Source organism: Leucoraja erinacea, chromosome 2, assembly GCF_028641065.1.
Source record: "Leucoraja erinacea ecotype New England chromosome 2, Leri_hhj_1, whole genome shotgun sequence".
Classification (NCBI taxonomy): domain Eukaryota; kingdom Metazoa; phylum Chordata; class Chondrichthyes; order Rajiformes; family Rajidae; genus Leucoraja; species Leucoraja erinaceus.
In genome coordinates, this window is record NC_073378.1 from 110,651,202 (window position 1) to 110,665,568 (window position 14,367).

The 14,367-nt window shown below is 41.9% G+C and overlaps 1 protein-coding gene across 6 annotated transcripts in view; it reads left to right on the forward strand.

Annotated features, from left to right (window-relative positions):
* nktr (natural killer cell triggering receptor) overlaps positions 1-14,367 on the forward strand; it is a 153,182-nt gene that overhangs the window by 48,619 nt on the left and 90,196 nt on the right. For 5 of the 6 annotated variants that reach the window (XM_055663435.1, XM_055663453.1, XM_055663462.1 and 2 more), the window contains exon 3: positions 7,443-7,523. In XM_055663435.1, the coding sequence (XP_055519410.1) occupies positions 7,466-7,523 (58 nt within the window). In that variant the 5' untranslated portion in view covers positions 7,443-7,465. Of the gene's footprint in view, positions 1-7,442; positions 7,524-14,367 lie in introns of those variants that run through there. The other variant, XM_055663481.1, reaches the window with a different exon arrangement.

Genomic DNA, 14,367 nt, shown 5'->3' on the forward strand with positions numbered 1-14,367 from the left:
AGGGAACATGTTCCCGATGTTGGGGGAGTCCAGAACCAAGGGCCACAGTTTAAAAATAAGGGGTAAGCCGTTTAGAACGGAGATGAGGAAACATTTTTTCACACAGAGAATTGTGAGTCTGTGGAATTCTCTGCCTCAGAAGGCGGTGGAGGCCGATACTCTGGAAACTTTCAAGAGAGAGCTCGATAAGGCTCTTGAAGATAGCGGAGTCGGGGGATATGGGGAGAAGGCAGGAACGGGGTACTGATTGTGGATGATCAGCCATGATCACATTGAATGGCGGTGCTGGCTTGAAGGGCCAAATGGGCTACTCCTGCACCTATTGTCTATTCCTACTTTTTTGTTATTTTTTCACACTGGTGGAGAATAAGGGTCTTTAACAGCTTGTATTAGGAAAAATGAACAACATAAGTGCTAACGTTGCTTTTCAGAGTAGTCAATAGTAGACTATGGTGTTCTCCCAAGGGTCACTGCTCCTCGATATGTGAATATAGAATGATTACTGTTTATCTACATTTATATTGAATACCTCTGAACTGCATCTGAAATAACTGAAAATGCTGGAAATATTCATCAGCTTGGGCAGCATATCTGAAAAAAGAAGCAGAATTAATTTTTCAGGTCTGAAATCCTTAAGAAGTATTTTTGTATAAAAGTTTGGTGTCTAACTTTTGCGCTTGCTCTGCTTTGTATCTAATAATGTGCTAGCAGCACATGGTGTATATTTTGACATTAAGAATACAAAAAAACAAAATTAAAAGTTTAATTACCTGCATATATTATTTTGTATTTCTAAACACAAAAGGAGGCCATTTGTTTAGCTTAGAGATCCAGTGTGGAAACAGGCCCTTGGGCCAACCGAGTCCAACGATCACCCCACCCCGTACACTAGCATTATCCTACACACTAGGGACAATTTACAGAAGCTAATTAACCTACAAACCTGCAACTCTTTGGAATGTGGGAACCTGAAGAAAACCCACGTGGTCACAGGGAGAACGTGCAAACTCCACACAGACAGCACCCATAGTCAGGATCAAACCCGTGTCTCTGATACTGTGAGGCAGCAACGCTACCGCTGCGTCACTGTGCCACACTCTCATTGACTCGGCAGAGAAAACCGAGGATAAACGTAAATTGCTGGAGTAACTCAGCGGATCAGGCAACATCTCTGGAGAAAAACAATAGGTAATGTTTCGGGTTGGAACCTCTTCTTTCCAATCCGAAACATCACCTATTCTTTTTCTCCAGATATGCTGCCTGACCCGCTAAGTTACTCCAGCATTTTGTATCATTCTCTCTCTAAACCTTTCCAATCCATGTATCTTTCTGTGCCTTTTAAAGTCCGTTATGGTACCTGACTTGACTACTTCCTCTGGCAGCCCATTCCATATATCCACAACCCTCTGTGTAAAAACGTTGCCCCTTCAGTTGCTATTAAATCTTTCCCCTCTCACCTTAAACCTACGTCCTCTGGTTCTTTTACACATGCTATATGAGTTATGGGAGAAGGTAGGGTAGTGGGGTTGAGCGGGACAAATTGATAAGCTGTGATTGAATGGTGGAGTAGACTCGATGGACTGAATGGCCTCATTCTGCTCTTATGTCTTTTGATGAAATCAATCGTGAAGGCTATAGGGTTGGCAAAGTGCTGACAGTAAAGTTGAAACTAACTTTCTGTGCAGCTAATAATGTAACATTTTGTTTGGAAAAAAACTATCACTTTTTTTAATCTGTTCCTTCGTATATCTGCTGGCCACTGGTTCCGGTAAATCCCACGAATCATACCAATTTCTCACTCGTTCTTGCTCCAGTGCCCAATTTATTGCGACTTTGGGTAATAAGTACCGGGGTGGGAGGATCTTCCACTTGCTCAATGACTGGTCACCTGCCAGCGACCATTTTTATAAATACTCTTAATTTGCACTGAAACCATTCAGTCTGCCATCGCTCCGGGAGTGAGCGCACAGTGGATAAGCCCTGGTTCCAGAGCTGGCACTGAAGGCCACGAAGAGGATGAAGATTGAAGTTGGAGCACCACCGAAAACTGTGGGGCAGATGAAGATCGCCAACACGAGCCCACTGTGATGTCCTGAGTCAAACATATATGTTTTTTTTAAGGCACCTTGCTGATGTCTGATTAAACGATACCATCTCAGTACTGGACGTTCACTTATAAACGGTTCACTGCATTTATTTTAAGCCAAGTAAGTTTTTTTTGTGGAGGGCGTGGAACGGGAGGCATGGGATAAAACGTGCATATTATCTTTAACAATGGTATTCACTTAGAGATTGAATGCAGGATGTACTGAAATGCAAAGGATTTGTCTTTTCAATTGGTTTTGCCTTTGTTAATACCTCGGAACTACATCCACTGAATCATAATGTCCCTTTTCAGGAAAACTAGATTTTCAAGCAGTCATATATTCTGGTGGAATTCTATCTAGATCCAAGTTGCAGTAGTTCCTGTCCTCTGCTGAAAAGATGGATGTTTTACCAACAGAAAAAAGAAACATTCAGGTCAATCATCGATCAAATTTCCCAAATTCATACTTTTTGAGAATCTTCCGTATATGTCTTAACTGCTGAAAAGCTTTCCTGTTGTTTTGTTAAATAAACAAACAGCTGTTCAAGTCAAAGTGCATCACGTATTTTACATAATAAAGTACAGGCTGCAGCATGGAGAAGCTGTAAGTTGGATGACTGCACACAAATTGCTGGAGTAACTCAGCGGGTCAGGCAGCATCTCTGGAGACAAATGATGGGTGAGTTTTGGGTCAGGACCCTTCTTCAGCCTTTGTGTCTTATCTTCAGTACAAACCACCATCTGCAATTACTTCCTACATAGTTGGGTAACTGCTTACTGATCTGTTTAACTCCAATGATCTGTGTGTTTACAGTCAGAATTGGAAGCAAATTGTCATGTGCAATTTAGAGAATAAGTCTGAAGAGGGTTCCCAACCTGAAACGTCGCCTATCTATTCCCTCCTCAGGTGCTGCCTGAGCTTCTGACTTATTCCAGACTTTGTATTTTGCTGTATGATTTATTCTTGATTGGGAACTAAACATAGTGTTGAAGGAAAGTAGAGAGTTTTGGAATGATTTATATGTTTACTGATATCATGTAGTATAAACTGTTATAAATTTCCTGAATGCTGGAATGAATGGGAGCAAGGAGAGTCAATAGATTTCTGGTTGTGAAGTGAATTGATGAACGTGGTTCTGTGTGAGAAAACACCGTTAATATAGACCAGTCTTGAGGAATGGTGGAGCAGATCACATGGCAGACTTGGCTACTAATTGTTTTCTTGCCTTCTTGTTGTAAATGAGTGATTGGTGACAGGGCATATTGAGAGAACAACATTTTGTAGAAGAAGCATAACAATCTTGAGCTAGGAAATGGAAAAGCAAGGACATTGAGGAACCTTTTAGTAAATGCAATATAAATTTATCAGGATGTTGCTTGGATAGAAGGGCTGTAATTTTAGTGAGAGATTGGATAGGCTAAATGTATTCTCACTTGGGCATAGGAGGCCGAGGTGACCTTATTGGGATTTATATAATGATGTGGGTCATAGATAGGATAGATAGGATCTAAAAAACAAATATATAAATAAGTGGTATCAGGACCTGGTAACGGGAGGTAAAATAATAAAAACAGACTTGGTTGGTAGTCCCCTTTCTGCGGAGTTTAATGTTATAATAGAGCGATTGTTTCTATTTTCTCTCTCTTTTCTAGGGTCTATTTTCTCACTTTACTTCCTTCTCTAACTTCTTTCCTAAGGGGCTTTCTTTTCCCAACACTCTTGCACTGCACGACTCTCTTGCACTTTCTTTACTTTCCTTACTTCTACCTTTTTCTTAAAGCTCAAAAAAAATGAAGCGGTACAAAAAATGTATTAAGATATATGTGTTGTGTAGGATTGTAATTTACCGTACTTCTAATAAAAATAAAATTAAAAAAAAAAAAAAAGGATAGATAGGATCTTTCTTTTTCCCCATGGCAGGAAAGTCTGGAACAAGAGGGCACAGGCTTCGAAGGAAGACATTTTAGGATTTAGAGATTCGAGGGTTAAAACTTTCACACACAGGCCGGTGAATATCCAGACTACATTTTCAAGAGAGATGGTGGAGGCAGCTACATTTGCAATGTTTAAAAGGCATTTGGACAAGTACTTAGATAGGCATGTCTCCAATGACTCTTGTAAACTTCTGCAGGTGCACCATAGATAGCATTTTGTCGGGTTGCATCACAACTTGGTTTGGGAACAGTTCAGCCTGAGACCACAAGGAATTGCAGATGTGGCACAATCCAGCAAACAGACCAGACTTTCCACCATTGACTATCTACATTTCATGCTGACTTGGAAAAGCAGCCAACATAATCAAAGACTTGTATCACTTCAGTCATTCCTTCATCTTCCTGCTCCCATCCAGCAGATGAACAGTCTTTCCATAAGCTAGGGTATTGTCTAATTTGCATCTATTCCGTTGCGGGCATTGCACTTTGTCTGTGGAACTGATGCGCTACAAATGCTGAGAACTATATTCTGCACTCTGTATCATCCCCTTTGCCCTACTTGTTGTACTAGAGTTTGGCTTGATCTTATTAATGTATAGTATTATCTGATTTGATAGCATGCAAAACAAAGCTCGACGCGTGAGAATAACAATAAACGAAGACCTAACAGGACTAATGTAGAAAAAAGGGATTAGCGTAGATGCATCACGGTTGGTAGGGATGAGGTGGGCTGTGCGTGTGGCACAGTGGCGCTGTGGTAAAATTGCTGCCTGATAGCGCCAGAGAGCCAGGTTCGATCCTGACTATGGGAGCTGTCTGTACGAGTATGCATGTTCTCCCAGTGACCGCGATGGATTTTCTCCATGTGCTCCGGTTTCCTCTTCACATATCCCAAAGACATGCAGGATCGTAGATGAATTGGATTCTGGAAATTGTAGGATAGAACAAGTGTACATGGTGATCACTGGTCGGCACGGGCTCTGTTTCCATTCTCACATGCTTCACACAGGTGCTGATCTGCAGCCCTCTGTTACTGTTATGTGATGCATATGCCCAATTGCTGTTGAATGCAAAAACAGGAGATTGGCTCCCCCTGTATGCTCCACGGTGCACATCAATATTCACCGTGTACAGTGCAGGAATGAGCATCTTGGTTCATTTGGCCTGAGGTGTTCATGCTTCTCGGCGCTCTCTAGATATCTGAGCCCTGAAATTAGGCTGACATTCAAGCATTGAGCCGGCTGTCTGCTTAACGGGCTGATAGATGAGTTTGCATATATAAATTTAAATCCCCTCGTTAAGTTAGTGCTGTGCTATCAGTTACCATTTTTGGAAAACACTTTAAGCTGAGGCCTGCCTGATTTCTCAGGGAGAATATATAATACTGTAAGACATTGGAGCAGAATTAGGCCATTCGGCCCATTGAGCCTACTCCAGCATTCGATCATGGCTTATTCATTTTTCCCCACAATCCCATTCTATTGCCTTATCCCTGTAACCTTTGACACCCTTACTAATCAAGAACCTGTCAATCTCTGCTTTAAAAATACCAATGACTTGGCTTCCACCGCCATCTTTGGCAATGAATTCCACAGATTCACCACTCTGGCTAGAGAAATTCTTTGTTAGTTTCTCTCTAAAGATACACTTTTTTTTCTTGGCTGTGCCCTCTGGTGATCTCCAACCCCTGGAAACATCCTCTCCACATGCAATCCATCAAGGCAATTATTCAGTAGATTTCAATAAGATTCCCTCTCATCCTAAACTCCAGCGAACACAGACCCAGAGTTGTCAAACGCTCATCAGACATTAACCTAATCATCCCCAGGATCATTCTCATAAAATCCTTCTGGACCTTCTTCAATGCCAGCACATCCTTCCTCAAATATGGTGCCTATAATTGCTCACAATATTCCAAATGTGGCCTGACCATTACCTGATGCAGAGAATCCTTTGAAGTTATTTTGAAGTGCGGGTGGACTATCTCCCGTGATTGGGTCAATATTGGCATTTCAAAAAGTGGTTATTTAGTCATTATCACATTGCTGGAGCTCATGCACTAACTAATTTGCTATCAGATCCGTAGATTACAAAAAGTCACTACATTTCCAAAGTGCTTCAATTTTTGCTAAATATGTTAGGATGTTACAAGGGTTGAGCAAGGCATTATATAAAGACCTAATAGTATACATTGGCTATTTTGATCTCGGCAATCTAATTTCACATAAGTTTTCTAGATAGGGTGGTACAGGAGGCACATGGTATGCCTGCCATCAATGCTAAGGCTATTGAATATAAAGAGTCAGGAAGTCATGATGCAACTCTATAACACTTTGTTTAAGCCACACCTGGAGTATGGTGTGCAGTTCTGATCACCCCATTATAGGACAGATGTGGAGGCGTTGGAGAGGGTGCAAAGGAGGTTTACCAGAATGCAAAATTAATTACAGGATTTCAGCTTCAGAGAGAGGTTGAATAGACTTGGATTGGTTTCTCTGGAACGTCAGAGGTTAAGGGCAGATAATAGAAGATTATAAAATGATGAGAGGCATAGATTGAGTAGACAGTCAAAACATTTTTCCCAGGGTGGAAATGCCCAATACAAGAGGGCATACCTTTAAGGTGAGAGGGGGAAAATTTAACAGAGATGTGTGTGGCAATTTATTTTTCACAGAGAGTAGTGGGAGCCTGGAACATGTTGCCAGGGATGGTGTTGGGGGTAGATCGGCTGGTGGTGTTTAAGAGGCTTTTAGATAGTCACATCAAAGTGCAGTAAATAGAGGGATATGGACCATGGCAGATGAGATCTGTTTAATTTGGCATCATGTTCGGCACAAACATTATGGGCCGAAGGGCCTGTCCCTGTGGTGTACTGTTATATATTCTATGTTCTAGATGCATTTAAGGGCAAGACATTTTTATTTACTTAGAAAATTATTTTTTATTTATTGCGTTGCATCTTATTTAATAATGTTAGTGATATTATTGTGCTTCCTACTCGATTTTGTTTCTTCATTTTAGTTCCTTCGGTCTCTTTTCTTGCACTTTGGTGGTTATTCTGAAGCATCTGTTTAATGGGCTCGTAGGGGGCTTCTTCGAAACAGATGAGCTTGCATATATAAATTTAAATTCCCTCGCACTCTCGCAGAGTTGTTCCTTCACCCTCCTTCCTTTGAGTAGTTTGTTCACGTGCTGCTGAGGCATGAGCATAAGGATGTGCTGTCACTGCGTGCATCAGAATCGGTGCAGCAGAGGGCTGGGGGGGAGAAAGATGGGGTGGGGTGGGGGGGGGGGGTGGGGGGGAGATTATATGATTGCAGGATTTCAAGAAGAAACATCTTTCCATAGCAAAGCAGCTTTGAGTTTCAACAGGGATCAATACAGCAATCTTGCCAACAACATGCTCTTTGTTCTGATCTAGGTGTGCACAGAGTACATACCGTGATGGGGGTGAAGAACCGCCCGCAATGCTACTTCGACGTGGAAATAAACAGGGCTCCAGGTAAGATCTTTTTGTTTCCCACTTTATTCCCAGCAAATATTGTTATCTTGATTAAATGTAGTTGATTTTGCATGTTTCTCATTAAACTATCTACAAATAGATCTTGTAATGTTTCCTGTTGTAATTCAGCTTTCTGCTAAACTGCTTCGTGTATATAAAATGTTGTTAACTCGTGCTGAGTACATAAACTGCAGTTATACTGCCTGAGGGCATTTGCAAACACCTTAACTCCGTGGACCAGTAAATAATGTAGATCGAACTGTGTTTGGCTTTTGTTAAATTATTCGCATTGACTTTGACATTCTAGTGCCCAGTGATTTAACTAGTTGTATTCGTTCTTGTATCAGGGAACCAGTTACTGTGCAATGAATGGCCTGCTGCCTCTAACATTACTAAGTTGCAGCATGGGAAATAAATCCTAGTTTTAATCAAATGACACCACGTCCTAAGTTCTGGAGCTTTGACACCTCCCGCAAAGTTGCAACTTCAGGTGAAAACCTGTGAAGAAAAGGTCAATTTAGATTTACATTCCTTACTTTTGCAGCCATTTTAGTTTTGGTTGTGTGATATTGTGCAAAACTCCTTATTTTGCCCTGATGCTTTCATACATTGACTTTGTTCCTCAGTTACTTATTGCACTTTAAGAGAAGATTAGAAGTAGAGCTCTGGCAAGTAAGAGTTCAGAGCTGCCACTTCACTGCGCTAGAGACCTGGGTGCGACCTTAACCTTGGGTTCTATCTGTGTGGAGATTACACTGTGACCGTGCGGGTTTGCTCCGAGTGCTCTGGTCTCCACCCACATCCCAAAGACGTGCCGGTTTGTGGGTTAATTGTCCCTCATGTGGGAGGAGTGGATGAGAAAGTGGGATAACATGGAACAAGGGGGAACAGGTGATCGATGGTCCACGTGGACGTGGTGGGCCGAAGAACCCGTTTCCCATGCTGTATCTTTCATCAATCGTTAATCTTTCCCGTGTCCATTTTGCCTTTTGTCATGAGCCGTCTCTCCCCCCCTCCCCCCCACTTCAACAATGATAGAAATGCATTAATTCTTTGAGTTTAGTTTAGAGATACACCGTGGAAACAGGCCCTTCGGCCAACCGATTCCACACCGACCAATCTGTGTATTAGCTCTATCCTACACACTAGGGACAATTTACAAAAGTCAATTAACCTACAAACCTGCACATCTAGGAATGTGGGAGGAAACCGGAGCACCCAGGGAAAACCCACACGGTCACAGGGAGAACGTACAAACAGCACCCTGTTAGGACGGAACCTGGGTCTATGGCGCTGTGAGGCAGCATCTCTACCGCTGTGCCACTGTGCTGCACTGATAGTTATTCTTTCTGAGTGAGCTTAAACAGCCATGGTTAGAGGCAACCCTATCTCACCAGCAGATGTACATTTCCCATTTGTAGCCACTGTGCAATCAGCAAAAATGTACTCTCCCTGAAAGAAAACAACTGAAGTAACTCAGCAGGGCAGACACCATCTGTTGAGAGTATAGATAGGTGATGTTTCGGGTTGGGTCCCATCTTTGGACTGATTATAGTTGGGGAGAGAAGGCTGGCAAGAGGTGGGGAAGGGGGACCAAGCTTGGCAAGTGATAGGTGGATCCAGGTGAGGAAGCATTTGATTGGCAGAATGGTGGACAAAGGCCAGAGATGAAAATAAGACAAAAGCTGAGATATGGAGAGAGGCGGCACAAAATATAAAGCCAGAGGAAGGGGACAGGGGTAGGGGAAAGGGGGAGGGAGGACGGGATAGTGGGGAAAATAGCTCAAGGGAGACTATACTAATCCATACTGGCCACAAACGCCTTGGATCAATTTTTAGTCTCATTTAGCTGGTCTGGGCCAAGATGCTGAACACTGAATATATGATCTGAAAGGAACTGTGTAAAAGGGAGAGGTATAGGGAGAGGTTGTGCCGACTCGGACTCAACTCTTTGGAACGCAGGAGGATGAGGGGTGATCATATCATGAGAGGAATAGATCGGGTAGGCACAGAGCCTCTTGCCCAGAGTAGGAGATTTGAGAATCAGAGGACATGGTTTAAGGTGAGCGGAGGGAGGAATTCAATGGTAACATTTTCACACAAAGAGTGGGGCACATATGGAAGGAGCAGCTGGAGGAAATAGCTGAGTCGGGTATTACGGCCACGTTTAAGAAATATTTAGACAGCTACATGGATTGGACAGGTACAGAGGGATGTTGGTTGGCCCGGGCAAGTCGGGCCGTAGGGTTGTTTTAACGCTGTATGACTCTGACTCTAAATGTGTGCGCATCCAGGTGGGGCATAGGGAAGAGAGGAGGAAAAGGGGCCGGGAGAGGGTTGTTGTTGGTAAGTTACCTCAAAGTGAAGAATTCAATGTTCATACCGTTGGGTTGTAAGCTACCACTAGTCTACACTCACTTGTTGTTTAGATCTACATCCCTGACTACATCAGTGAAGTTGGCTCATGGAATTGTGACAACCGTGCCTATTAACCAGTCATCCTGTCTTTCCCATTGCCGAGATTTTTTTTTTCCCTCAACACAAATTTGAGATCAATCTTTTGAAAGCTTCTATAATCTCTTGCTTTGATCGGCCTTTTACACAGTTCCTTTCAGATCATATATTCAGTGTTCAGCATCTTGGCTCGGACCAGCTAAATGAGACTAAAAATTGATCCAAGGCATTTGTGGCCTGTATGGATTAGTATAGTTTAGAGATGCAGCTTGGAAACAGGCCCTTCAGCCCACTGCATCCATGCTGACCAATGGTCACCTGTACTCTAGTTCTATCCTACACAATTTACAGAGGCCAGTAAATCTACAAACCTGCACCTCTTTGAAATGTGGGGGGAAACCGAAGCACCCGGAGGAAACCCACGGAGTCACAGGGAGATCGTACAAACTCCGTTAAGGCAGCTCCGTAGTCACTGCACCACTGTGCCGCCCAATATACGGGTTCTAACTTTTTACCTTCTCGGTAATTTGAAGTTTTCTTTTAAACTTGGAGTTTGGCACCAGAGGACTTATAGAGTTAAATAGATGGGGGGGGGGGGGGGGCAGGGTGGAATGATTGGCAGATGGTTGGACAAAGGCCAGAGATGAAAGGACAAAAAGTGTGAGATAAGGAGATTACGATAGAAGTGGTGGGAAATGTGAAGCCAGAGAAGATAAGTGAGAAGGGTCGGGGTGGGAAAGGGAGAAATGGGTGTGAATCCAGGTGGGGCATAGGGAAGGGAGAAAAATAGTGGGGGGGAGGGGAGGAGAGCAAGGGGCAGATTGTTTACCTTAATTTGGAGAATGCAGCATTCATACTATTAGGTTCAAAGCTACCCAAGCAGAATATGAGGTGCCGTTACACCAGTTTGCATATGGCCTCACTCTGGGTATGGAGGAGAACAAAGGCCAGAGATGAAAAGATCAAAAGTGTGAGATGAGGATAGAAGAGGTGGGAAATGTGAAGTCACAGAAGGAATATAGGTGGGAAGCGTCGGGTGGGAAAGGGAGAAATGGAAAAAAAAAGTCGCAAGCTGCTGGTCAGACAGCATCTCTGGAGAACATGGATAGGCAAAATCTTTATGGGAATGGGAATTAAAATGGTCAGCTGTTTCTCAGTATACAGGAAACACCAAAAGCTTGCTGCTCTTCAGAATCTTTGGAAAAATGTGAATTTACTTAACTTAGGTGACCTCATGAAATTATTCATAGCAAGGCTTATGAGAGCAACATCACAAAACTGATGCAGAAGAAGCAGTGGAACTTGACTGGGGGTAACTCTAGGCATATGGGATTGACTCGTATCTTCGGTTTAAACCAGCATCTGCAGTTCCTTCTTATACATATGGGTTTGACCGTTGGGGTACTACCGAGCTATAGCTTTAAAATTACAAACCATAGCCGAGATTCTGCTTTCAAATAACTGCAGCTCGTATGCCCCTCTGGTGTATCTTCCTATTTAATCTATAACTGGATTGAATGGTTCTGATTCATTCCTTTTAGGATAATAAAATTGATGGATTTTGTAAAAGCACTTTAACATTTTGTACAGATAGAATTTATAAATATCACTTTGCATAAAAAGAGGCTTCACCACATTGTCATAGCTCTGAAATCGCCCGCCTTATCTTGCTTGGTTTTCTTCTTCTGCATTTCCATGCTATAAATCAACGTTCCAAAGAATTAAGTCAACCTTAATCCCCCTCCATGCTCCTTTTAAAAAGATCTTGTGACTGCTGAATAATGGCATAAATGAGGGAATTAATTTGAGCCTGAAAGACCCAGTTCAATATCATTAGTAACATTCTGGGCATTAAATCCTGGAGTTTTGCAATTGTTTGTAGGTTCAGCTCCCTCCTGCTGCCGGGTTCAGTAATTGTCACCCTTTGTTAGTATTAGCAACACTCACCGCTCGGACAAGAAATGGAAAGATGTTTCTGTAGTTATCTATAAGGTAGCTGGGAGAAATTTGTAGTAGTTTCAAAAATATCTTTTGTCTTTTTGCATTGACTGATTTTTCTAAATCAAAAACAAATCTGCGCAGTCAAATTGATTTGTCTTTTTGCATTGACTGATTTTTCTAAATCAAAAACAAATCTGCGCAGTCAAATTGATTTGCCAGCTGGAGAAGACAGAATGAGACACTAAAAATCAGTCGACGTTGCATGGGATTCAAATAGACTGTTTCAACCTCTCCTTGTAACAACTTTCTGAAAAATCAAAATAGGGAATATTTTGAAATGTGGTGACTATTAACATACGGATCCCATATCTGTAACTTCCCCTTTGCTCTACCCATTTAATTTGATTTAATTTTATTTATCAGTAGTATTATCTGATCTGATGGCATGCAAAGCATAGCTTTTCCCTGTACCTTGGTACATGACAATAATAAACCTAAACCTAAAGAAGAGTCTACTGTCATCTAATACAATCGCGCCACTCTTTTAAATCTTCACTTCTGGACAGCTTGATTGTATTCATGTGTAGCATTATCTAATTTAATGGGATAACATGCAAACAAGAGTTCTTTAATGTATCTCATTACAGGTGACATTAATATACCAATACCAATAAAAAAAAGCTTTACTTGGGAAGAAGAATTGATCGACATTAAATCAAAATAGTTGCATTAACTGGGATTATAAATGATTTGTAAATTAGGAAAAAATGACGTATTGATATCCAAATCATTTCAATGCCCTCTCAAATGTTTTATATCCTTTCTGATCTTTATCAGAATATTCTGTAGGGTCATCAGCCTGAAATGTTAGTTCTGTCTTTCTCTTCAGATACTGCTGAGCCTGCTGGGTATTTCCAGCAAATATCACCAAGAACTTAGCGGGTCAGGCAGCATCTGCGGTAAGAAATGGTCAGACATATGGAACAAGCTGGCAGAGGAGGTAATTGAGGCAGATACTATAACAACATAAAAACACAGGTACATGTTTAAAAAAGAACTGCAGATGCTGGATAAATCGAAGGTAGACAAAAATGCTGGAGAAACTTAGCGGGTGAGGCAGCATCTATGGAGCAAAGGAATATGTGACGTTTTGGGTCGAGACTTCTTCAGACATGGACATGGATAGGAAAGGGTTAGTGGGATATGAGTCAAACGCAGGCAAATGGGACTAGCTTAGATGAGGCATTTTGGTCGGCATGGACGTGTTTTGCCTAAAGGCCTGTTTCCGCATTCTATGATGATGACCATTCTTCAGACTGGGTCTTACCAACATTGTTTTATTTCAGACAACCAGCACCTGCAGTATTTTGCTCTAAGGTAAAGTTGCTGATTTTTTATTTTTATGGCAGTTTGGTTTGAATAATGGAAAACTGAGCTCAAATGAGCTGCAATTTAACAAAGGTATAGTTCCTCAATTCAAATGAAAACAATTTCATTTGTCAGTTGCTGCTTATTTGAGAACTGAAGAACCTTCTTAAGCTGAAGAAGTATTCTGGCACAGCTCTGCAAGAAGAAGCAGACAGAGATTTAAAATATAAGTTCATCTTAAGCCAAATTGTAATGTGTGGCAAAAATATGCCTTGCATTCATTGGGTTTGATTCAGATTCAGATTCAGATTGATGGGAAATCAGTTAAGAAATAAAATTCTGTGGGCTGGTGCATTATCAATGAGTTGAGTTTTCACTCATTACAATCTGCCCATCCCACCCTGGTCATTCCTTCTCCCTGCTCCCATAGGGTTGAGGGTACAGAAGCTTGAAAATGTGCTCTAGCAGACTTGGGAACAGCTTCTTTCCTCTCTGGTATCAGGATTCCATTAGGTAGGGTAGGGTCTGATTCATCTCCACCCCATTGAAAACATTGGACCTTGTCTCTGGAACTGATGTACTAAAATGCTGAGAAATATATTCTGCACTCTGTAACTTACTCTTTGTACCTGATTTGGAACTGATTTTATCTATGTGTGGTATATCTGATCTGATTGGATAGCATGCAAAACAAAGCTTTTCACTGCACCTACATGACAATAATGAACATAAACCTGAGCTGGTCACTGGTAGAGTCAGTGAAATACACATCGGGGCAACACAGTGGTGCAGCGGTAGAGTTGCTGCCTTATATTTCCAGAGACCCGGGAACGGAGTTTGTACGTTCCTCCTGTGTAGTTTGTAGGTTAATTGGCTGCTGTAAATTGTTCCTCATGTGTAGGATAGTGCTAGTGTACGGGGTGATCAATGATCGGCAAGGACAAGGTGGGCTGAAGGGCTTGTTTCCACGCTCTCTAAAAGTCTAAATTTAAGTCCGTATGGCCCAATTATCCATACAGATCATAATACCTATCTACAGTGCCGTCCATGATGTTTGGGACAAAGACCCATCATTTATTTA